The sequence below is a fragment of the Adiantum capillus-veneris genome, chromosome 25 (genome assembly GCF_014529385.1).
Source record: "Adiantum capillus-veneris isolate H3 chromosome 25, ASM1452938v2, whole genome shotgun sequence".
Classification (NCBI taxonomy): domain Eukaryota; kingdom Viridiplantae; phylum Streptophyta; class Polypodiopsida; order Polypodiales; family Pteridaceae; genus Adiantum; species Adiantum capillus-veneris.
In genome coordinates this window covers 58,586,545-58,612,333 of record NC_140955.1, presented here as the reverse complement: position 1 = coordinate 58,612,333, position 25,789 = coordinate 58,586,545, and the positions used below count along the sequence as shown (strand labels likewise).

The following is a 25,789-nucleotide window of genomic DNA, read 5'->3' as shown; positions in this document are numbered from 1 at the left end:
ACTTTGGCATGGTTGTCCAAGGAGTATGAACATGGCATCATCACGACTTAGAACCATTTGAGGACGACAACGGATGATACCTTGGCTACTGATTGTCAAAAATTTTGGAATACCTTTTTTGCTAGCTGCTTCTTTTCAGAAGATCCCTTTTTTGGAGTAGATAGACCGGTTTTGCTGCGAATTACAAAAAGCAAATTGGAGATTTTGTTTGAAGCAAAATTCCAAGCACATCTAGAAGCTCATGGAACATGCAAAGGAAGGATTCTCCATTGCATTCAGGCTCCTTGAATTATTTAACAGACGAGTCGATGTCCAAGTCAACAAGGAAGGAGTCTTCCAAGGACAAGAAGAAGGGTAAGACTCCTTTGCCATTGACTTGGACACTAGCTTGTTCGATGGATAAGTCAAGGAGCCTAAATGTGTGGAGAAGAAGAAGGGAAAAAAGGTAAGTATTTTTGACATGGGATCTTTGAAAGAACGATTTAGCTTCAATGGGTTGGAATCAAGCATGGTCCTTTGCTATTGCTCTTGCAACTCTCTCCAACTTCTTGGCTAAAGTAGTTTATGTCATTGCAATTCTCTGAAGTGAACCATTTGGATTTTTTACGATTTCCACATGTGAGGCATCAACATAGTACCTTTTTTTCCCTTTTAAGAAAGGTGGTTCATCCTCATTGAGATGAATTTCAAGCTCCTCTTTAGTGCTTTCATCTTGATACAAGAGTGTAGATGCAACATCATCGTAACTGGGGTAATCCCTCACGTTGGAAAACGCTTGGTGCTATTAGCTACTTTCTTCCCATCTCTCATGTGAACTCATTCTCATCAATTGTAGCCTAGAAGAGCCATTTTATCTTGATCTTCCTCTTAGATGATAATCCTAGAAAGCTACTTTGACTAGCTCATTTTCAGCTTGTAAGTGGGAAGACATGTCTTTGTATGTGTATTGATATCTTTGATTGTTGGCCAAATGCAGATGCCTCACAAATTATAGCCTTCTTCCACTCCGACACATCATACACATAGAGTCTTGCACAATGAAGATCCTGACTCTGATGTTCCTCCCTTGTTTCTAGCATGGTATCTTCTCAAGGAAGATTCAGCTCCTACGGATGGACTCGAGCATGGTACTTTGCTACAACGATGGGAACTCTTTCCTCTTTTTTGCTAAAGTGATTGTGCCATCGTAGCTCTTTGAAGTGAACCACATATGGATTTCTTACAGTTTCCATAGGTGATACATCAATGGAGTGGCTTGTTGTCTCTTTAAGAAGGCCTTGAATGCTGGCCGTATGTGGGTGCCTAACCATTTGCATCCATCTTCCACTTCGACATTTCTTATGTAGGGAGCCTTGCACCATTGAAGGTCCTGAGTGAGATGCCGATCTCTTGTTTGTGGCATGGGATCTTCCCAAGGATGATTCCGCTCCTATGGGTTGGAATCTAGCACAATCCTTTGTTGTTGCCCTTGCAGCTCCCTCCTTGTTTTGGCTAAAGCAAAATGTGTCATCGTCGTTCTTTGACGTGAATAATCTGGATTTCTCACGATTCTCACAGTGACACATCAATGGAATGTTCGTCTTGATACAAGAGTCCAAATCCATCAGCATTATAGTTGGAGTAATCCCTTATGTCCAAGACACTTGACACTATTAGCAACTTAGATTCCCATCTCTAAAGTGAACTCATTCTCTTGATTGGAGGCTACCTAGAAGAGCCATTTTTATTCTCATATGTGATGATAATCCCACAAGGCCTTTTGTCAAACTCTAACTACCTGCTTATGCAATGGCCAACTATGGATCTTCTTTGCAAGAGAATGCTAGCAAAACAACATCAGGATTCAAGAGGTATAACATAGGTACACGAAAGCTTGTGATAATTTGGCAAAACTAGTGCGCGCGCGCACACACACACACACACACACAAAGAGAGAGAGAGAGAGAGAGAGAGAGAGAGAGAGAGAGAGAGAAAATTAGTAGATTTGCACATACAACCATACACGCTAGCATGTAACCAACAAAAATTCCAAAATGTTAAAACAATAGAGTGTAGCTAACTTTTTTCAATGATTTATGTTGTTGTGCTGAGTGTTTTCATTCATGAGCTTAATGTTAACTTCTCCATTTCCTTCTTGTAGATTGGTAGACTAGTACCTCCAGCTACGGTGTTCCCTTAACGCTCGTAAGAAGATTCATCAAGAAATATTAGCACACCACAAAATCAAAGCCTCTCGTATATGCTATAAGCAATCCTCTTTTTTTTTTTTTTTTGTATGCAAACCCGCTTCCAACACTGGAAGCCCCAACCCAGCTCCTAACAATAGAAGTCCCTCTCGCCAATGGGTTGGGGGCTTCCAACACTGGAAGCCCCAATCCAGCTTCTAGCAATAGAAGTCCCTCTCACCAATGGAAAGAAGGGTGTGCCTTTTTGTGATGATTAATAAAATCGAGGAGAATCCTCCCCCCGCACTCATTTAATGATTGTTTTTGCGGTGTGTCCGATTTATGATCACTTGTAGTTTAGAATGTGCATGAATGTGCCTTGCATTAATGTGTTTTGATGCAAATGTTTACATGAAGTAGCTTTTGAAACTTTTCTCCTACTTGTGTGAGAGGAAAAAGGAGTGAGGAGACAATGATACCATCCTACAGCTAGCACTATTTCAACCTCGTGCCAATCGATATTTAATTTGTAAGTACATCATCTCCTTCTTTTCCTTTTCCCTTTTAACCGTTTGAAGCTTAGTTTCGACTAGTTTTATGGGATCGCATCCATTTGCCCACACCCTCTGTCCCAAGGGTTGAACCATAGTGGGTGCGCTTAAAGCCCTCGCATTTACCATTAGGTCAACTTCCTTTTGACAACATCATACCTTTTCGTTACTTATCTTTTAAATCTTCCATTAATGAAGTGTTCTATGTTATCACTTTTACATGCAACTCCTACTTTGAAACAACAACTTGATCAACTTGATGTAATTATGAATAAGATAAATTGCTTTCGATAAGTTCTTCAAATTATAGTTGTTTGGGACGACTCTACATCACAACAAAGATAAAGCACTTTGTGTCAGCTCAATCAAAAACTGTGCGGGTCTTCACACACAAAGAAGTATTCTTTTTTGAAACATCACAATTTGATTTATATACAATATGTAGTATGTATTTTAAGCTGATGCTTAATGTGACATTCCCACTCCCCTTCCCTCAAAACTATATACCACGGGGTCTTCAATGAAGACTGAGCAATGGGATTGATGATCGAGAACTCGGGCACATTTTTTAGAACTGAAGGACGTCGTTGGATCGGGTCCATGTTTACTTTTTATGTCCTTGTTTACTTTGTCTTCGTCGGTTTAGCTTATATAGATGTGAATTGGAAGGTTGGACAAGCAAACCCATGTAGACGCATGGTTAGAGCAGTTGCTTGCCATCATAGGGGTTGTGGGTTCGAGGCTCGAGTCGCTAGCCAAGAAGTCAAGGCAGACTTTTTGTAGGCAGTTCACCCTTTTTTGTAGGTTGTCCACCCTCCCCGAGATCCCCCCAAAGCCCTGCCCACCATCGATCCCACCGCCCGGGGTTCATTTAAGACCCCATGGCACATAGCGTCATGGCCCCGCCCCCCCTCTCTCTCTCTCTCTCAATGTCCCTCCTCGAGATCCCCCCAAGCCCTACCCACCGTCGATCCCACAACTCGAGGTTCATTTAAGACCTCATGGCACAAAGTGTCATGGCTCCCCTCTCTCTCTCTCTCTCTCTCTCTCTCTCTCTCTCTACGCAATGTCCCATCCCGTGCGCTACTAGTTAATTTTTTTGAGAATTTCAAGGGTTACTTGTGTTTTTTTTTTTTTGGGGGCCATACTCACTCAAAGGAGTGAGTTGAAGCTACCCTACAAAATCCTCACCCCCAAAGCTTTAGGCCTACTTGTGAATTTCTAAATGCATGGGTATTTTGGTAATCTGCTTTTGGGAAAAGCACTTAAAGCTTTCGGGTGACTTTCCGTGTCACAATAATAGAAGAGAGGTTTGAGAAATCTGAGTAACCGACGAGCCTGCTGTTAAACCCTAACCTCGCAGCCACGCCATAGCCTGCCTGCTCTTGATGGATTCCAAGAAGGAGAGCGCGGATGCCGCGGCGGCTGCTGCAGATCGCATCAAAGCCGCGACTTTGAATGCTGCAAAGGGGTTGAGCCGTGCTCAGGCCGAGCGAGCTGCGGCTGCTGCTGCCCGCAACGTCAACGCCTATGGCCAGAAGGAGGAAGGCCCTAGCAAATGGCAGGAACGCAAGGAGGCCAAGCGCCAGATGTACCTCATGAGCACAGAGAAGGCTGTCAAGCTCGGCGTACGCAAGGATGACTCCAAACCAGGTACGCTTGCTGGTGGCCTTCAACAATGTCAAAAATGTTTGCAGTCTGGCCATTGGACCTATGAATGTAAGAACGAGAAGGTCTATGTCTCCCGGCCCTCCCGCACCCAACAGCTCAAAAACCCAAAATTGCGCTCCCCCTTCATGGATGCATCGGAGCTTGACCACAGGGTTCTTGATCGCAACGCTCTCCGTGATCAGGCTGTGCTGAAAGCTAAGACAAAGAAGGGGATGAAAAGCTCCTCGAGAAAGAAGAAGAAAAGCAGGAGCAGCAAGAAGCACGAAAGCGTAAGTGAGTCAGAGTCTACAGAAACCTCATCCGATTCTGAGGACTTATCGTCATCATCAACAAGTGAGGATTCTTCAAGTGATGCCAGCTCTTCAGAGTCAGATGCCCCTCGGAAAAAGAGGATCAGCACAAGCAAGAAGCGAAAATATTCTTCAAGCAGAAAAGCCTCTCGATCTCCTTCTCTCTCAAGCTCTGAGTATGATTCAGAGAGCAGCAGCTCATACGACAGTGAAAGCAGTGTTTATGATTCGGAGACTAGTTCAGATTCGGAGGGGAAATCAAGGCAACAGAAGCAGCGGCGAGAGTCGAAGAAGAAAAGGGGTTATATATCTTCTTCTGAGTCAGATTATGATTCCGAGTCCAGCTCAGATAGCATGGATAGAGGTAGGAACAGGAAGAGGGACAAGACGGCCAGAAGAGCACGAAGCTCGAGCTCATCCTCAGTGTTTGATTCATCGTCTTCCTCCTCAGATTCGTATAGCTCTGATGATGCCAGTAAGGCGAATGACAAGACTAAATCTTTAGGCTCTGGCAGGAATGGACATCGTGATGCGGCCAATAAGGTGAATGGCAAGACTAAATTTTCAGGTTCTGGCAGGAATGGCCATCGAAAGAGATGATTATCATTGCTCCTTTCATGCCGCTAGAATGGAAGAACATGTGTATCATAAACTTCAAGTCATGAGAAGATAGCCTATATTTCTCCGGTTGTTGTATGTCTCCTCAGAAGCTGGCTACATGTGTGTGGATGCCTCCCGTTTTCTAACCACAATAATTGCGTGGCTCTGTTTACGATGGCAGGGTGTATTGTTGTATGCTTGGTTCAGATTGATGATGTTACTCTGTACGGTGGTCAAAAGTTTGTTTACAAATTATTGTCAATTTATTTTATTGGCAATCCTTGGCCCTCTGAGGGTATTTTGTGGTACTTATGACAGGGATGCACTTCAGGGGTTTGTGATGACATTTCCAGTAAAGTAAAACCTCGGTGTTAAGGCCGGAAAGCCCAAGAGCTCGGTTACATGCAAATGTTACGGACCGAAATGTGTAAAAAAGATTGCAGATCGGACAGAAACGTTGAATTTTCTTCTTATCAGCCTCATCTAGGGGCACTTGTTGTCATGGCCTGAATGGGTTTGGTCCTATTTGTGCAAGGATATACTTTTCTTCTTAGGATACATGTGAATTGCGAATGGATTGTTGTATTTATAAACTGGTTTGTAGGTTTTGACATTTTGGTGCTATTGTTTTTGTTTTTATGCTCTTACACGCTATGCACTTCCTTCTAGGTGTAATATGATGATCATAAAGCAAATTTTGTATGGTATAGTTGTATGATGTGCTTGTTAAGCATGGAAATGAATTATAGCTTATTCGTTTAACTGATGGTGTTTTCTGATTGGCTAAGAAACACATGGTTGTGTGCATAAGGTAGCGTAAGGTCTTGGATAAGGAGTGTGTGTGAAAATTTGAATCTTTACATGGGCTAGAATGCTGAAGCCAAAGAACAAATTGTGCCTCACATTTTAGTGGGCATTATCGTGTTAGTAGCCATGTAAATTATGTTGGGTTTGATAGAAGGCAATTACCAAGGAGGACTATTGGGGCTTAAATATTTGATTCTCCTTTGGCAGCTACAAGTGGGTAGCCCCCCTTGCCCCTTGCACTAACTTAGCTGACATCCATTTTGGTGGATAATTTATAATTTGGTTCAAGAGCCGTATACGTTTTTCCAGTAACAAAATCCAGCCCCGAATTTTGTTTATCGAGTCAGGCTTAGGAGGTTTTCACAGGCCGGTGGCTAATGAAATTGGTAGGACATAGTTTCATATCTAAGAAGTCCAAAGTAAGAGCTACAATTGGGGTAATCCATCTTAACCTGCGAGGGAAATAAAGTAGGTGCTGCAATCGTGGGGAATAAAATTACTGATACAAGGATTAGTTGCCAAGAGCGAGTATAGATGGACTATACAAACTTGCACCTTTATTTTTTCACATGCCTTGATGTTGTGCAAGTATTTGAGTTCCCCTCTAGTTCGTACGTCCAGACTATATAAACCCTATGAAGGTATGGTAGTAAGTTTTTCCTGTGGATTTTTTTCGGTTTTGAAGATAAGGTAGGCAAGGATTTAGTCTTGCCTGTTATCTGTTGTGTCTTGAGTTTGTGTTTTAGGGAATTTATTTATTTATTTGTTAAAGTTCAAATTTTCGTGGCTCATAGCATCTCCAAAGGACTAATTGTCACTAGTAGATCAACAGTAGATAACAAGGAAGATGTACATATACCACTTACTAGTAAATAGCTGAAAATGAGTAAGTTGCGGAGGGAAATATCATCACGAGTAAGTTAGTGAAGCACATGGTGGATAGTATCATGGCATTGGTGGAATTAATGAAGGAATTCAAGTTTATCATCATAGAGGGAAATATCATCATGAATGAGTGAGTGAAGCACATGGTGGATAGTATCAAGGCATTGATATGACACCATACAAGAATAATGAGGGAATTCGAGTTTATGTCCAAAGAGCTAAAACTTTAGCTCATTGTGATAAACAAGTTAGAGGATTTTTATTTCCTCACGGTGCTCAAAATTCTATAAAGCACAAAAATAACACATCCACACTAATCGTAAAGAGAGAATGCTGGTTTTGGATGAGGACTACAAATGCTCTTATATTTACAAAAGCCTATGCAATCTCAGAGTGAAAGACCTGCACAACTTGAACACATTCTTCAAATCATAAAACAAATCCAGTTAAAGTCTTCAACATGTGTAGAGGAAGGGAATTTTTTCTTCCTTGCCCCACAATCCTAATCCAATCAACCCAAATATCACAAGATATCTCTTTATTAGTAAAATTTAAATCTTCAATCTCCGCAAATTTGGAGCTCTTTTGCCAAAATTTTTACAAGATGCTAGAGAGTCCCCTTGAGACCTCAAATCCCTAAATTTCACATTGTTGCATGAGATCCACAAAGACAAGTAAGGATCTCGCTAGAGAGCCCTCTTGAGACCTCAAATCCTTGAATTTCCCATCGTTGCATGAGATCCACAAAGACAAGTTACATTTACATAGGATCATTGAAAGAGTTGGGTGTGAACCTCAATCTATGGAAAACCACTCTAGCCATCTAGACTACCATGTTGGTCACGTGAAAGCGTATATACACCCTATGAACAAAGGCAAAGCTACTAACTACATGAGCAACACTATACATGAGCAAAGGCAAAGCTACTAACTACAAATAGACACAAAACTATAGTACTTGATGTTTGAGTTAGAAGTTGCTGTACGCAAGAAAAATGAGAAACCAGAAGGCAACACGATTTTCATTAGATCAGCATGTAGTATAAAGAGTATGTAGGTAGGTTTTGGTGTAGCCTTGGGTCCCTCTTTACATTATATGGTCCATAGACCCTACAACTTAGTTAGTTACCCAAAGATTAGCAACGTGTCAAAAAAGAGTCCCCACTCCATATTAGCGGCTACACTCGGCATGTCCAATGGGTAGTGTTTTTTTTCAACCATTTAGAGGGCTCACATTCCTCAACAAAATATAAGCGATTTTTTTTCCTTGAAAATTAAAAACTCATGCACAACCTGAAGAGTGCGTGCACGGATGCATGCATGCTCGACATGCTGTGCGAGGAAGGAGAACGTAGAGAGTTTTGGGTGGAGCTCTTGGTGAAGATTGGAATCCCTCACTACTCCTTATCGATTTACGTTATTAATGGATAGAGATAAAATTAGTACGATTCGTACGATGGGTGTCCGACTAGTTGGCATGAACCCTAACAATCTCCCACTTGAAGGCCAACATGGCCCAAGTGGTTATAGGTGTAAGTATGTACATCTGTACAATCGTGAAGCAATCCTGTGGCTTCAACCTATGTAATGGAAATGATAAATTATTGTATTTATTGTTATTATTATTCAAAACAATTGTGGGAAGTTTAAAGGGGGTCGTTCGTATGGAGGCTTTCTGCTATTCCATCTTAATAAGATCTTTGGGCATGTTGCTTGGAAGTACTCCATGCAGTCAAGTGGTGCTTTTCCCATGACAGTGAAAAACAGAACTTTCCTAATTCTTTCTTCTTCCTGTATCTTTGGTGATAGAAATTTGTTGAATCTTTTCTCACCCAAAATCTCTTCTTCTAGTATATATATACTATAAGCATCCCCTTGTTTTTCCGATATTCAAGATACATCTTTCATTTCTCATACTAAATTGTACTAATTGGTACATAATAAAATCCGATATTGGGATTTATTAAACACATTGATACCAATTCTCAATATGCTATTGCAAGTAACAAGAGGCAAGATGATCTATATAATAAATATGAAAGAAGAAAAGAAAAAAGAACAATTCATAACAAATATATCTTAGTCCCTTCTCTAAAAGCAAGTTACCATGCTAGGCAGAAAAAAGAAACAAATTAATGCATAAGAATTAGGAATTGACTTAGCTTTAGCTCTCGAAGCTCTCCATAGATTGTCTTGTATCCTTAGGAACGCCGTCACCTCGCTCTGATGCCACTGCTACAAATGGAGAACGCGGTGGCCCTGCCAAATACTCAAAATAACACAATACAAACCATAAAAAGATACTATACGTGAATAGAGATAGACAGAGAGCGATCGAGAGCACGTGTAGGTGCACCTCCTAGAGCGGAGTGCTATGCCGACACGGCGAGAGAGAAGAGTGGAGAGGAAAGAAGAACAACGCAGACACACGATGCAATCTCTCCTCGTGCAAGAGTGACCATTTTTCTCTTGCACGTATTTACTTTATAGATTTTTAAATGCTCAAAATGAATACACACTGTTTGGCTGGACATTAATTGGCCATAGCTCATTCAGAGCACTTTAATAATACAATGATAATAATTGGGTATCCTTTGTACATTCCATAAAGCATCTATGCCTTTGCCACTTGTCAACTGCAAGAAACAATAAATACAACAATTCATCATTTCTATTACACCCTACACTCATAATCTCCATGCAATGTGCGAAACTCTTTGAGGGTAGTCTCTTTGTGTGAGAGTATCTATAGGGTTGTCATCCGTATGAACTTTGACTAGGTCAATGTGTTTGGTAATCAATATGTCAGGTATCACATGATAATGGACTTCTATGTGTTTCAACTTGGAGTGGAACACTGAGTTCTTTGCTAATGCAATCACACTCTGACTATCATAATGCAAGACTAGTGTCTGAGTAACACCAAGATCTCCCACTAGGCGAGCTAACCATATAGCTTCCTTGCTAGCATAAAAAACTGCCACAGTGGTGGAAGATGACGCACAGTTCTGGAGACATGATCTCCATGACACGACTACTCCAACAAACATAAAAACATAGCTATATGTGGATCTTTGACTATCCACACAACCCGCATAATCTGCATTTGTGTAACCCATAGTGGATGCATCACTGTTCCCAAAGCATAACCAATTGTCTACCGCGGAATATCTCAAGATGTGCTTCACTGCTTCCTAGTGCTTTCTACCAGGATTTGCCATAAATCTGCAGACCACTCCCACTACAAAAGCAATGTCCGGTCTTGTGGCTACCATGGCGTACATAAGACTGCCAACTGTTGAAGAATATGGCACCTTGGCCATTTTTGCTATCTCAGCATCAGAATTGGGAGAATCATGCTTGATAAGTTCTATATATGCTTGCATTGGGGTACTCAATGTAGCCTTTCTCCCTCTGCATATTAAAACGTTGCAAGACCTTGCGGATATACGTTTCATGAGACAACTCTAATATTCCACATTTCCTATCCCTCTTGATACGCATACCAAAAAAATGACTTGCATCTCCCAAATCACAAATTGCATGACACACAAGAATAGATATCAGTGAAATCCATGACTTTCTTCTGCTTGAAGCTAAGCCTAGCCGATCACATGCATAAAGCATATCAAGCAACAAGGGTAGCATTAGGACAAGTGTCCTCCTTACCCCTTTGAGCGAGGGGGCTTGATAATACCTAGATATTTGATTAATTAATCTAAATGCTCTTTGGACCCCTCTTTAGCCTAGCCAATAGGATTCAAGCACACCATGTGGCTAAGCATAGGGAGAACCTGACATGTGTCCTTGTGCCCCTTGAAGAAGGGGTGCCCTTTGGGCGAGTGGAAGGTTAAGTCGAGCATGTCCCTAGCTTTGGGGCTTGCCCCCTCCTTTGTAGGGCCCCTTTTTGACTTTAGCTCCTCAAGCCCTTACCTTCCAAGCATGGGGAAGCTTCTTAAGCACCTTAGTCAGCATGCATAGACTTAGTATGAGCATGGTCTCTCTCTCTCTCTCTCTCTCTCTCTCTCTCTCTCTCTCTCTCTCTCATCCCTAGCTTGTAGGCTCGCCCTCCTCTTTGTAGGGATCAGCTTTGACTTGGACTTGGAGACCTCGTATAGGGCCAGCTTGGCCAAGGACCTTAGCTATCAAGCATGTCAAGCACCTTCATTATTATCACTTAAAACATGAACCTAGCTCCTCAAGCCCTTACCTTCCAAGCATGGGGAAGCTTCTCAAGCACCTTAGTCAGCATGGAAGCATAGACTTAGTAGGAGCATGGTCTCTCTCTCTCTCTCTCTCTCTCTCTCTCTCTCTCTCTCTCATATCCCTAGCTTGTAGGCTCACCCTCCTCTTTGTAGGGCTCAATTTTGACTTGGACTTGGACACCTCGCACAGGGCCAGCTTGGCCAAGGACCTTAGCTATCAAGCATGTCAAAGAACCTTAATTATTAACACCTAAAACATGAGCCTAGCTTAACCTAAGGTCCTAGGTCTAAGGAATTTTAACTCTAACCTTTGGAGGTCTTTAATGAAGCTAACTCTAAGGTCTTTCAAGCTCCATTAGCTAGCAATGCTCTTTGACAGACCATCTCCCATTTGGACCCATTGACTTTAATCTCATGCTGAGATAGATCCATAAGCACATGTCTATATTCTAACTCTTGTTCCCATTTATTCTCCCACATTAAATGATCAGTTCAATATGAGAAAATCAGTTAGATTAGTTGGATATTAGATTTTATGACATTACCTCTCTCTTAAAATCATAGTCGTCCTTGACTATGAGGTAGAGAAAAAGTCTTAGTCATTAGTCGGAGTTTCTTAGCGGGTAGAGAATCCCTTTTTACTCTACGAAAGCATTCTAGAATGGATGAATAATCCATTTGGTGCTTGGGAGACTTAGCTGTTGCAAGCATGTCTGCTCTTGAGTCCATATCACGTTTCCAAAGTAGAGTGACAAATTCTACTTGGTGTTTGAGAGAACGTCGTCATCACAAACGTGATACTAAGCATGCATACTATTTAAATTCATGCACAATAAAAAGAGAACTAGTCTTATAAGACAAAAAAATTTCATTTAAAAAGTATTTACATTTGCTTACTCTAATGTAGCATTGTAAGCATTGACAAGGTTCATACTATCCTTAAGCTGTGTTCCTTGCATCCATTTAGCATCTTCAAAAGGATAGTTTTTAAACTTAATTAGATACCGTTAGATAACCTTACCATGTCTTAGTCGAAGTATCGATTCGGGCTGAAGCACCTCTTCTTGATCTTGATCTCGGTCGGGTCCTCAATGATTGGTTGTTGTGGTGGCTCTCCTTTGTAAGGCTTGAGTAGGCTCACATGAAAAGAATTGTTAATGAGCCAATGGTTGAGCAACTTGAGTTGATAGGCCATATCATTGATTGGTTTTAGGATTTGACAAGGACCATCGTATCTTTTTGCTAGTTTAGCATAATACTTTTGGTGGACCGTAGGATTTTTTTCCCCTAGTTTGCCTCAATTGAGCCTTGGGAAATTTAAGTAGGACCCAATCATTTTCCTTGAAAGCTAAGGCCCTTCTATGCTTGTTAGAAGCATCCTTTTGCCTTTATTGCAAGATGGATATAACCTCCTTACTCTCTTGGAAATATTCTTGCAGGTCTCGGCTATACCAATTGGCATTGAAGATCTTCCCATGTACCTTAAGTAGCAAGGAACTTTTAGGTCTTCTTTCAATAATTTCAAAAGGTGCCTTCCCCGTAGTAGTATGGACAATGTTATTGTAAGCATACACTACAAGAGGTAGGTAATTTTCCCATTGTGAAAGTTGATCTACTTTTGTAACAAAGGTCTTAAGTAGATCTAGAATCGTAAGGTTGGCTATTTCACTTTGGCCATCCGTTTGTGGGTGATACTCCAAAGAGAAATTGAGCCTAGTACCTAGATTCTCAAAGAGACCCTTCCAAAAATTACTGGTCATTCGAGGATCTCTATCCGAAACTATTGATGTTGGCAAGCCATGGTGCTTAAATATTTGAGATATAAAGAGGGTGCCTTAATAGTCTTTTTGACATGTATAAAATGTCCTTGTTTGCTAAAACTGTCTACTATCAAGTCCATATTCCCGTATTCCATGGATAGACTTGGGCAATCCAAAGATAAAATCCATGGATATGCTCTTCCATGGTGAATTAGGAATTAGCAAAGGCTCGAGCAATCCAAGTTGCTTCCCCCTATCATACTTTGTCTTTTGGCATACCACACATTTTGACACATAGTCTTGTATGTCCATTTTGATGGTAGGCCAATAGAAGTATGTCTCTACTCCTCAAAGAGTAGGTTGAATTCCTCTATGCCCCACATAGAAAGGAGCATGGGATTCATACATCACTTTCTCACAAAGAGAGTGAGTAACACATAGCCTATTGCCATGGAGAAGATAACCATCCTGCAAGGTGAATGATTCTTCTTTCTTCCCTAAGGCAAGCGTTGAAATTACATCTGTACTCATCTATCATAGAAGATAGATCATTGTGAGTTTCTATGGACACCGCATTGGCACATGGCCGTCGTGATAGTGCATCGCCTACTTGATTGTGCTTGGCAGCAATGTGAGCAATATGAAAATTGAATTGCGAAAGAAAATTGTCCCACCTTATTTGTTTATCAGAAAGCTTGGTTTGCATCATGAAGTACTTAAGACTTTGGTGATCCGTGCGTAGGATGAATGGAGTTCCCAAAATATAGTGCTTCCATGTGTCGAGGGCATGTAGGATAGCTAGTAGCTCCTTTTCGTAGATGCCCAATACGCGCTCGTCAAAATTGAGTCTTTGACTCTCATATGCTATGGCATGCCCTTCTTGAAGGAAAACTGCTCCAAGGCAATCTCCACAAGCATCACATTGGACCTCAAATGGTTTTGAGAGATCTGGTAGTGTAAGCACTTGTTGAGAGGTAAGATTTTCTTTAAGCTTCTCAAAAGCATTTTTCTCTTTAGGAGTCCATATGTACTTAACATTTTTCTTGGTCAAGTCATGTAGTGATCTTGCTATTTGGGAGAATTAAGCTATGAAGCGTCTAGAGTATGCACACATACCAATAAAGCTTTGCAACTCAACACACATACGGTATGTACCATCTTTCTTTTGCACCAAAAGAAATGGTGAACAAAAGGGAGAGGAGCTAGGCCTCACCATCTCCTTATCTACCAATTCGTGCACTTTCCTCATAATCTCCTCTTGTTGAGCTTGAGGAACTTTTTTAGGCGGTGAGCTCCCAGGTAGAAGCTCTTTCTTATGGTCACCATCCCCTCGTTTTGGAGGTAAATCCATATGGATGTCATCGATAAATACATCTTGGAATCTATTTAGAAAACTAGACAAGTCTAATTCTTCTCGATTTCTACCACTTTGTTTTGTTAAAACATTAGCATCATTTAGAGGCTCTTTGACAAAAATCATGTACGAGGAAATCAAGATTTTCATTGACTTATAAAAAACAAGTGAGTTTACAAGTGGTATAGTACGACCAAGCTCATTAGCATCTATATACATGCTCTTTTCCCTGTAGTAGGTGAAGTAGATTCTCCTTTAAGGGAACTTCATGTTGGCAGCCATGCTGTTGAAATGTGGTGCCCCTAGGATGACATCCTCATGTCGGAGAGGAGGGATGAAAAAGTATTCTTTGTCGATATAGCTTTGGACATGAAGCCTCAATTTCCCAATCAAGGGAGTAACGAAGGCTTGCTGTCCATTGAAAGCCCCATTGGCAGTTACAATATCTCCCATCTTGAAAGCTTGTATGCCCAGCTTTGTGGTTAGCTCCATTGATATGAAGTTGTGAGCAGAGCCATGATCAAATAGGATGAAGGCATCATGCTCCCTCACCTTCCCCCAAGCATATGAAAGGGAATATCCTTTGCAATGAGCATCGTCTAATTCTCTCTCTTGCAAAGAATTGTTCATGCCAAGCTAATCAAGTAAAATGATTATGTTGTTATTCCTAATCAAGTTTCCTCCTTATGCTCTTAAAGAATTCTCATAAAAATGCTAACTACAGTTTTCTTAATTCCGCTATTCTCAATGTTCATAGTCCAAGTCTGTCACTCACAGAAACTTACTGTGAGCTAACTCATGAGCATCTTTGTTGAAGTCTCTAGCTACATGCTTAAGCTAAATGGCCTTGAGCCTATGATGAGAGACCATCATTTAAGGTTGTCATTTTCTTATGTGTCATAATTGACATAATTAATTGGTACCAAGAAGGGCATCCCCCTTGAAACTTAAAGGTTCAATACCATACTCAAGACATTGCTTTAGGCGAGATTTAGGTGAAAAAAAGAGCTAGATTCATCCAAATTCTATGCTTTTGAGAAGATTTCAACACCGTGTGTGTCTTTGATAATGATCCATTTTCTAGCCTATTAAAACCGGCCTCATATGTGAGAGTAAAGACATCTAAAATGTTAGTCTCTTCCTCACAAGTGGTTGTGCCAAGCCTAGGATAAGAGGGAAGAGCCTTGCAGTTCCCTTTTCCGTGTATGGATTCTTTTGCTTACCTTCAAGTGCTAAATAGAATCACGAATACAATTTTGAAAAGCTATAAGAACATACAAACTTTTGGGAAGTGAGTATGTCTGAAACTTTTGGCATGCAAGAACCACATAGAAAACCTAGTGTTCAACTTCTAAGAAAATGAATGAATTATGACGTAGTCAGCTCATGCTCTTGAATCATTGAGGAGAATGAGATGGAGGCCAAGGCATTACGCTTGCAAACCACAAAAGAAAAGCTAAATTTTGATGATCTATGCTATTTTTAGATTGAAATGGAAGCCATCTTAGTCTTGAAGGGCAAGGTTTGAGTCTCAGTGGCCAAGAATCTTGATCTATAGTCCACTATTGGAGGTTGACACAACATGCTTCAACTAGAGAGAGGTGCATGAGAGATAGAGAGGGGCAACTAGAGCTCCCAATACTTGAATGGACCTATGCATTGGATTTCAAGTCATTAGTGTTTGAACCCATGCATGGGAGTTCAAAGCACATTGCATCTCCAACATGACATATACAAAACACAATGGATGTGTTGCATATAATCTATTGTTGTTGGCTGGATTATGAACAAGGTTTATTCCAGAGTTCATTATCTTGTGAAATCTTGAATGTGATGCCTTCACATTTCACGAATGGGAATTCTTGGATAGTATGGTCTATAGTTCAACTTTTTATGAGAAAACCGGTGCTCAAAATAGCATTATTTTTAGGTGACAGGTTGGTGGTAGCAAATGCAAGGTGTATCCAATAGTGGTCACTATTGGGTTTCCATGGTAGCTCCATCATCAACTTGGTCTCCCTACATATTTCCATTATGAGCTGCAAAGAGGGTGTTAAAGTTTATGCATCTCAACTGAATGCCCAATTTGATCCTAATTATTAATTTGTCCTTTAGATATTCATTTTACTTAATTGACATTATTCCCATCACAATACGTAGTTAAGATTGATACAATCAATTCAACAGAAGGAACCACATTAGTTGGAAACCCATCAATATTATAGGTTAGAAGGTATCATTAGCATGTTAAAAGTTCACATATAAACTAATGGAAAGAGACCTCAGGTGATCATCAATCAAAGCCCAATGAGGGGACATCAAGGTGACACCATGCTCCTCCCTTCCCACATCCGTCAGAACCTTCCTTTTCTCGAGGTTAAGATTAGAATACAACCAGAATTTCCTCTTACACTCACATTCTCTTTGCAGACAAAAATTAATAATTCACAAGGCTAAATGAGGGATAGAGATCAAAGAGGGTTTTTAAGCCAGGGAAAAGCAAATTAAGGACTTCTATATCGATATTTTTTAGAACAGCTATGTAGTGACCACTCACGCCCACAATTCAACATTGATGTGATGGGACTTCAACTCCCTAGAACTTATCCAATTTAGGTACAAACAACCACTAGTGCTAGTAAACATACCTGAAAAGAGGGTGGACAACATTCTAAGCATCCCAATCCTAGGAAGGGTTAAGGTGATAGATGTGATGTCAAATGTTCATCAATATTGAGCCTGCTTGAATTTGAAACGGGAATTTCAATGGAAGGAAGAAATGGAATTCATGGATGGGGATGAAGAGCCTAGTGCTCATATCCATGACTTGCAAATGGTAGAAAAGATGTACAAGGCCACTCTCAAAGCTCTATAGTTTCTTAGGCCCTCCTTTGAAGTTTCCTTTCCTATATGGATGTGCTCTCTATTTTCCTTTGGTCCTAACAAGATTAGCATTTTGGGACATAGCAAAAGGGATCTCATAAACGTGATAATACATTGTTTTCTATGATAACTGATATTTGTCTTTTTCATCACGGTTTTTTGCTAGAGTGTTGCACGTTTCAAATGACAAAGTATCTGCTTTCAATCTTGTGGTTACAAGCCTCTTTTAGAATGTCCAAAGCGAGGTTCTTCTGCTTGACTCATAGATTTAAATAGTTCTCACATTCAACAATACATTGCTAGTGGATTTAGTTAATTTATTTCAAATCATCAACATGGAGACATCAAAGATTTTTTGTCTTGCATACAATGAAGGGTAACAATTATCATTAATAACAATGTACATGATATGTGTATGTAAGGAGTATACACCTCACATTACCTTTTTTGCTAAAAATATTTTCCACTAGAGCCTTGTTATTGTGGCCCTACAATGCAAGTGTTGCTACCTTACAAACTCCTCACATGGGTTCCACAAGAATGTGTGGAGGTTGATGAAGTTTTGTTGGAGTCTCTCAGCTATTTTTTGAAACTGCCTATTCAAAAACATGTAACCGCCCTAGAGGTTCTGTGACCCAAGAGGACATATGGGATGAGATGACCATTTTGAGTTGCAAGGTGCCTAGACAACAAGACGACATCATTCTTGTGGTCGGAGGATCTTTGCAGCCCAAATCTCCTCTTGGAACGGATTTATGAGTAGGAGTATAGTAGTGTAAGCACCTACTCTTTGTTTATCATTATCCATGATAATCAATAACTTGTTAAGATTGCTTAGGGCGTTGAATTATTTTGAAATCTAGAAAACCTTGGAAATTATTTCGTGGTGCATACTGATTTGTTCAAGGCCACAACATTTCAAAACATAATCAACCTTATGGAGAAATGATTGCTCAATGCAAGATACATTTGAGCCACCACCACCAAGGCCCACACCACAGATTTTACATAGGAGAAATGATCAAGACCCTCCAACAATGCAACGGCCTACTATAAAAACATCCATCCCTTTCTTGACACTATACTGTTTTTGTCAGATGATGAGAAAAATACTACCAAGGCCTCTCCTTACTCCTCACCCCCGACCTCTCCCCCTCACCCCCGAACATACATATGACCTTTTACATATTGCATTGTTTGCAAGAATGTTGAGGTCAATCTCATTCTCCAAATCTTGCCACACCTATCTTAGCATGACATTACTTTGAACTATCTTAGCATGACATTACTTTGAACGCTAAGAATTGTCCCTAGTTGATTTTGACACATTAATTCAAGCACCCTCATGGGATTATTGACATCTTCAAACAAATCTTGGTCCACAGCTACCAAGAGACCATTCACCCAATGCCAACTCATGTCGTGAAAGGAAGCTTTAAAGTTTTGAGAGGCTCTCATGCACTTGCACAAAATGTTTTATCCACCTTGCACAATATCCTATCAACATCATGGATATCCCAAGCATCATGAAGAAAATCCAAGAAAAAGCTGAGTTGCAAATGAGCATGGTCTTTGTTTTATAGATCTCTTCATCGTGAAATAATTCTATAAAGACATGCATTGGCATGAAATTTTAATAACAATTCATAGCGAGCGAAACTTGTTATCGACAAATGGGCAAAGAAAAAGGAGGGGGGGGGGGGGGGGGGGGGGGGGGGGGGGGGGGGGGGAAAGGAAAAACACAAATGTCTACACCAAGCGCGTTTTGCTATATTAGCTCATCAGTGGTGTAAACAAAGGAGGAAGTAGGGGGTATAAGTAGGGAATCATGGTTCAAAAAATAGTACAAAGTACCATAGTTAGGAAGAAGAGGCTAGTTTGGAAGGTGAGTTATTCCTCCATAAATATAGGAGGGAAAATAATCAGGTTGGAAGTAAAAAGAAGGGAGTACAAGACATTAGGGGCTAGTTTAAAGATTTTGTGGGCCTTGGTTAAAAGCTAGTCATAAAAGTTTAATGAGACCTGTAAGGTACCAGGATTAGGAAAGGTTTTAAGAGGGGAATCATATGAAAAGTGGAAGCGGGGTGAAAGAGGTTGCGGAAAAGATGATAGAAAGGTTAGGTTAGGTAGGATCGGGTTTTTTTGAGAGAACAGTGCCAAGGTTTGGAGCATTAAGCCAACACACAATCGATTTAGGAAGGTGTGCAAGCTTGGGATCATTTTCGAGAAGCTTAGTGAGAGGTTTGTTAATGGTGCGGGAGAGATTTAGAGTGCGGTTAAGGGGAGAGAAGGAAATTTTTACAATGGTTGTTGAAAGCTTGGTTTTTTGCAATTTCTGAAGTAGAGATGGTCTAGATTTATAAGAAAAAAAAAGGAGCAAGCTTCCAAAAGGGAGGGGGAATAGTCTTTTGCTCTAAGCCTTGCATGGAAGAGGTTACGAATTGATAAAGCCCAAAAGAGAGCTTTCTCGGACAATGTACCTTTTGAGTTCTGAAAGGATGAAAGCAATCTTTTGGTGTGTTGGATGCCAAGACTTCCAAGGGATGTAGTTGTAGGAGTTGAGGCTTTTTTGGTGACAGTGTGAATCAACTATACCAAAGGTGGCAAATGAGGATCCTTTGAAGAAATGGATATCTAAAATAAAAGCCTCTTGAGAGGAGATAGAAGAAGAGATTTTGATATGCTCTTGGAGAGGATGTCCATATCTTTGAAGAAGCTTTTTTAAACTAGAAGAAGGGCCATCCCAAATACCAAAAGCGTCGTCAATGAATCTTTTAAAATACAGAAGAGAAGGGGACATGAGTAACTTAATGCCTTCTTCCAAAGAACAAAGAAAAAGGCAAGCGTATATCACTGCAAAATTTGATCCCATTGCCGTGCCTTTGGTTTGGTGCCAAAATTCTCCTTTAAAAGAGAGATAGTGATGGTTGAGGATGAGAGAGGCTAGGGATATAATGAAGTGTACCTTTGGTGAGGGAAAAAACTCTTGGATGGAATTCTTGAGAGCCAAGAGACCCTCTATGATGGGGATGCTAGGATAGAGGAATTCCACGTCAAAAGAAAAAAGGATAATATGGGGAGGAAAGGGGGTGGAGTTAAGGTCTAAGATAAGGGATTGGAAATCTTTGAGGTGTTGGTTTTTGGATAAGAGGATAGGGTAGAGCTGAGCGTGGAGCCATTTAGAGGCATTTTCCATAAAATAACCCTTGTAGGAGCAAATGGGGCGGCCGACAAGGGAGGGTTTACTATGGATTTTTGGTAGGAGAAAAAAGGGGCAAGGTTTAGGATTAACTAGAGAGGAGGAGAGGATGAAATCTCTTTCATTTTTGGGGAGAAGGGGGTAATTCAAAACAATGGAGGTGAGGAGGGAGGAAACAAAGTCTAGAGGAGGGGAAGAAACTTCAGAGTATGTAAGTAGGTCCATGAGGTGACGAAGGGCTTCCTTATCATACCAATTTTTGGAGAGGACAACGGGTCCTAGGTTTTTATCGACAGGTTTGATAACAATGTTATGGTCATTTTTTAAGGAAGATAGGGCTTCAATGAAAAAAGGTTTGGTGCGGAAAGGAGGAATGAAAGAGAGAAAAGTTTAAGGAGGGTGAAGATATGATTGAAGGAAAGGTTTAGGATGGAGGAAGGAGACGGAGGATTCCAAGAGGGGTTGGGAATAGATAGAGAGAGGGTAGAGGGAGGGGAAGAATCTCTGAAAAACTTTTTAACATGGAGGGTTCTTTTTAAATTAGAGTAAGCTTTAAGTATGGAATTTGGTGGGGATGGAGGAGAAGGAGGGATATAATTGAGCCCAAGACCTAAGAGTCTATTTCGGAGGAAGAGAGGGGACGACTGGAGAGATTGTGTGAAGAGAGGTTTGTAATTTTGTGCTCAAGAGTGAAGATATAAAGATTTCTTAAAACCAAAATTTTAAAGAGGTGAGGATTTGTGAGAGGAAGCCAAAATTTGTGAGAGGTGAGGATTTGTGAGAGGAAGCCAAAATTTATGACGCTTTTTTCCCAAGTGGGAGGGATGGAGGAGGAGAGGGAAAGTACATGGAGGAGGGGTCCAAATGTGAAAAAGAGGGGGTTGAGGGAAGAGCAAGTGGACCCAAGAGGTAGGGTGCTCTATCTTAGTTCGACCTCCTCCATTGCAAGTTTTTGGAGCTTTTGGGTAGGCTAAACTTGGGATGAAGAGGCTTTGTTTTGGACAAGCGGGAGGTGTTATAGGAAGGAGAGTCAAGAGGGTAGTTGGGGGTTTGGAGAAGAGAGGGTAAGCAAGAAGGGTTGTTAGAGGAGGGCGAGGGATTTTTTGGAGTGGCTAAAATGGGAAAATTACAAGAGAGGGAGGAGGGGCGGGGGTGGCTTGTTGGAGGGCTGGTTTTGGGTTTCTAAACGGCTGTTGGGTAAATTCCTCATGGAAGTTTTTAGCCAAGGAAGGGGTTAGATTAAAAGGTTTACATTGAAAGGAGGGAGGCTTTGGGTGCATAGCGCGGTGAGGAAGCTTTGGGAAAGAAGGCTTGAGAGGGGGTGAGAGGAGCTTTTTCATTTGGGTGGTGACCTTGTGATGCACCAACTTGCCCAGTGTTTCCTCTTTAGGTAGGGATTCTACTTCTTCTAAGGGAGGGATTTGTGATATCTTCCTAGCATTGTGAACCTCCATGCTCAAAGAAGAGGCCAAGTGAGTTTGAAGAATTTCATTTTTTAAGAGTGCATCAAACTTGTTCAGGGAAGATTGTTTCCACCAAAGGAGTTGGTTGGCCCAAGCCAAAGGTTGCACTCTAGGGAAGGAAATGGGTGCAAGTTTTTTAGTGAGCTCTAGAAGTCTTTCTTCCACAATGTTGTGGTAATCATCAAATTGTTTTTGGAGGTTTTTTATAAATAAGGCTTGGGCTTGGATGTAGGCTTGTGCAATCTAGTTGAAATTGTATATTTAGAGCATCTAGCTTAGCGCTTAAAAGAGCTTGTGCATGAATGTCTTCTAAGGTAAAACAAGGAGTTTTCATACAAAAACTATGAGGGGCCCTTTGGTTAGCGTGAAGGTTTTGAAGGTGTGTGAGATGGAACTTGGCTTTGTTAAGTTTGAGATTGAGGGCTTTAAACACTTCCAAAGAAAGGGATACAATTTTGTTGAATTCCAAGGGTTTATCTATGGTGGGTAGGATGGGGAGGAACGATGGATAGGGAGAAAAATTAGAAGAGCTAGCAAAGAGAGAGCCGAAGGAAGAGGGGCAGGTAAGGGGGGGGGATTAGTGAGGATGCCATTTGGAGGGAAATTGGAGAAGATACCGCTGTGGTTGGAGTAGGAGGAACTAGCAAAGCCATGCTTGGAGAGGGAGGAGCTAGCCAAGCCGGGATGAGTTAAAAAGGAGGGGTTATCCTTGCCGAGGTTTTTGGTAGAGGGAATAAAGAGTTGGTCGAGATATTCAATTGGTAGGTTAGTGGTGAGTCCCAAGATTTCCTCCCGACTAAACAAAGTCTTTTTAGACGAGGTAATGGAGGGGGTAGAGGTTTGCATTGGAGTGGTTAGGTTTGAAGAGGGAGGGTTGATGAGGCTAGCCACTAAGACAAAGCCGAGAAGGTAGCCACACCAACAGGTGGGGTGTTAGGGTTTTGGGTAGCCACAAAGGTAGAGGGTGCATGGTGGTTTGAAGGGGGTGCCCCCAAGTTGGCGAAGGGAGGATCCGCGGTTGGAGTGCCGGGGGCTTTGTCAATAGACATTGCTGTGGGAACAGGGGCTAAAGAAGAGGGATATGAGTAAGGAAGAGTAGTTGCCATCTTGGGCACCCTGCACTCTAAACCTCTCCTGCACCATTAAAAAACCTCTCACTAAGCTTCTCAAAAATGATCCCGAGCTTGCACACCTTCCTAAACCGATTGTTTGTTGGCTTAATGCTCCAAATCTTGACACCCTCCTGTCAAAAAAACGAGATCCTACCTACCCTAACCTTTCTTTCTTCTTTTTCGCAACCTTCTCCACCCCGCTTCCACTATTTGTATGATTCCCCTCTTAAAACCTTTCCTAATCTTTGACTAGCTTTTAACCAAGGCCCACAAAATCTTTAAACTAGCCCCTAATGTCTTGTACTCCCTTCTTTTTACTTCCCACCTTATTCTTCTCCTGCCTTTTTTGCCTCTACCCCCTATATTTATGGAGGAATAACTCACCTACCAAACTAGCCTCTCCTCCCTAACTATGGTACTTTGTACAATTTTTTGAACCATGAATCCCTACTTATACCCCCTCCTCCCTCCTTTGTTTACACCACTGATGAGCTAATATAGCGACACGCGTTTGGTGTAGACATTTGTGTTTTTCCTTTCCCCCCCCCCCCCCCCCCCCCCCCCCCCTCTTTTCCCTTTTTTTTTTCTCTCCTTTTTCTTCGCCCATTTGTCAATAACAAGTTTCGCTCGCTATGAATTGTTATTTAAAATGATCAAGACCCTCCAACAATGCAACGGCCTACTATAAAAACATCCATCCCTTTCTTGATGCTATACCAATTTTGTTAGATGATGAGAAAAATACTACCAAGGCCTCTCCTTACCCCTCACCCCCGACCTCTCCCCCTCACCCCCAAACATACTCTTAGATATGTGTGAAGCATATGACCTTTTACATATTGCATTGTTTGCAAGCATGTTGAGGTCAATCTTGCCACACCTATCTTAGCATGACATTACTTTGAACGCTAAGAATTGTCCCTAGTTGATTTTCACACATTAATTCAAGCACCCTCATTGGACTATTGACATCTTCAAATAAATCTTGGTCCAAAGCTACCAAACGCCCATTCACCCAATGCCATCTCATGTCGTGAAAGGAAGCTTTAAAGTTTTGAGAGGCTATCATGCACTTGCACAAAATAATGACTCTAATAATTTATCAAATGAGAATGGTAGGAATCAAGAAGAGTTAGACTTGTCTACATTTTTAAATGGATTCCAAGATATTTCTATCGATGATATCTCTATGGACTTACCTCAAAAACGAGGGGATGATGACAATCGAATTGAGCTCCTACCAGGAAGCTCACTGCCTAACAAGCCTCCTTATTGAGTTTCCCAATCTCAACAAGAGGAGATCATGAGGCAAGTACAAGAATTGGTAGACAAAGGGATGGTGAGGCCTAGCTCCTCTCCCTTTTGTTCTCCAGTCCTTTCAGTGCAAAAGAAAGATGGTACATACCATATGTGTGTGGGCTATCGAGCACTAAACCATATCACTATCAAAAACATATTTCCCATGCCTCAAGTAGAAGACTGTTTGATAAGCTATAAAGATCTACCTACTTTAATAGGATTGATCTTAAAAGTGGCTACCATTAAATAAGGATAGTGGATGAAGATATTCTAAAGACCGCATTTTGTACAACGTTTGGTCTTGTGAATATCTAGTCATGCCTTTTGGCTTGACCAATGTACCAGCCACATTTGATCGTTTGATGGAGAAAATATGTAGACCCTACCGCAAGTTCACTGGAGTTTTCTTTGATGATATCATCATCTACTCCAAGTCCTTGGAGGAGCACAAGCAACATCTCCAGGTAGTTTTTCAAGCTTTGAGGGAGAACAAGCTTTTTGTCAATCAAAAGAAGAGTGAATTTTTCCTTCAAGAGATTATCAAAGTTAGAGGTAAAAAAAGCATGGCCTAATCCAAGGAATCTACATGAGTAAGAAGCTTTATTGGTATGTGTGTATACTATAGATGCTTCATAGAAAAATTTCCTCAAATAGAAGGACCATTACATGACTTAACAAAAAAGAACGTTAAGTATTCATGGACTGCTAAGGAGCAAAATGCTTTTGACAAGCTCAAACATAAGCTTACCTCTCAACCAGTCCTCATGCTTCCGGATCTCTCAAAGCCATTTGAGGTCCAATGTGATGTTTGTGGTGATTGCCTTGGAGCAGTCTTGCTTCAAAAAGGGCATGCCATGACATATGAGATTCGAAGGCTCAATAAGGATGAACCGGTCTTGGGAATTTATGAGAAAGAGATTTTAGCTGCTCTACATGCCCTAGACTCATGGAAGCACTATTTATTGGGGACTCCGTTCATTTTACAAACAAACCACCAAAGTCTCAAGTACTTCATGACACAAACCAAGCTTTCCGACAAACAAATGAGGTGGGCAATTTTTCTTTCACAATTTTATTTTCATATTGCTGACGTTGCTGGTAAGCACAGTCAAGTGGTTGATGCACTTTCACAATGACCAAAAGTTAATGCGGTGTCTATAGCAACTCACAATTATCTATCTTCTATGATAGATGAGTATGCTACTAACTCTGACTTTAAATATGTAATGTCAACTCTTGCTTTGGGGAAGAAAGAGGAACCATTCACCTTCTGGGATGGTCATGTATGAATCCTGTTAAAGAATATGTCCATTGTGCTATGGGCGGTCGGATACTGACTATACTATGTTGTAAATATACTTTGGATAATAGTTCAAAGAGAAGAAGAGTGAGAGCAGCACGTTGAATGACTCCTGCTGTAGGGTAACGATTGTGTGTATGTGTGTGTCTCGATGTGTGTTGGTGTGTGTGCGTAGTCTTATTTTCTACCTTCTCCATCACCTACGTACTCTACAAAGTGGTATCAGAGCTCAGTTTAAGGAGCTA

At 41.0% G+C, this 25,789-nt stretch overlaps 1 protein-coding gene across 1 annotated transcript; it reads left to right on the top strand.

Moving 5' to 3' along the window:
* Window positions 1–3,992: 3,992 nt before the first annotated feature.
* LOC147424950 (zinc knuckle (CCHC-type) family protein) lies at window positions 3,993–5,748 on the top strand. The gene has a single exon (XM_086500483.1). It carries the CDS (start codon window positions 4,105–4,107, stop codon window positions 5,275–5,277), a length of 1,173 nt encoding a protein of 390 aa, XP_086356609.1. The 5' UTR covers window positions 3,993–4,104; the 3' UTR covers window positions 5,278–5,748.
* The last annotated feature ends 20,041 nt before the right edge of the window (window positions 5,749–25,789 follow it).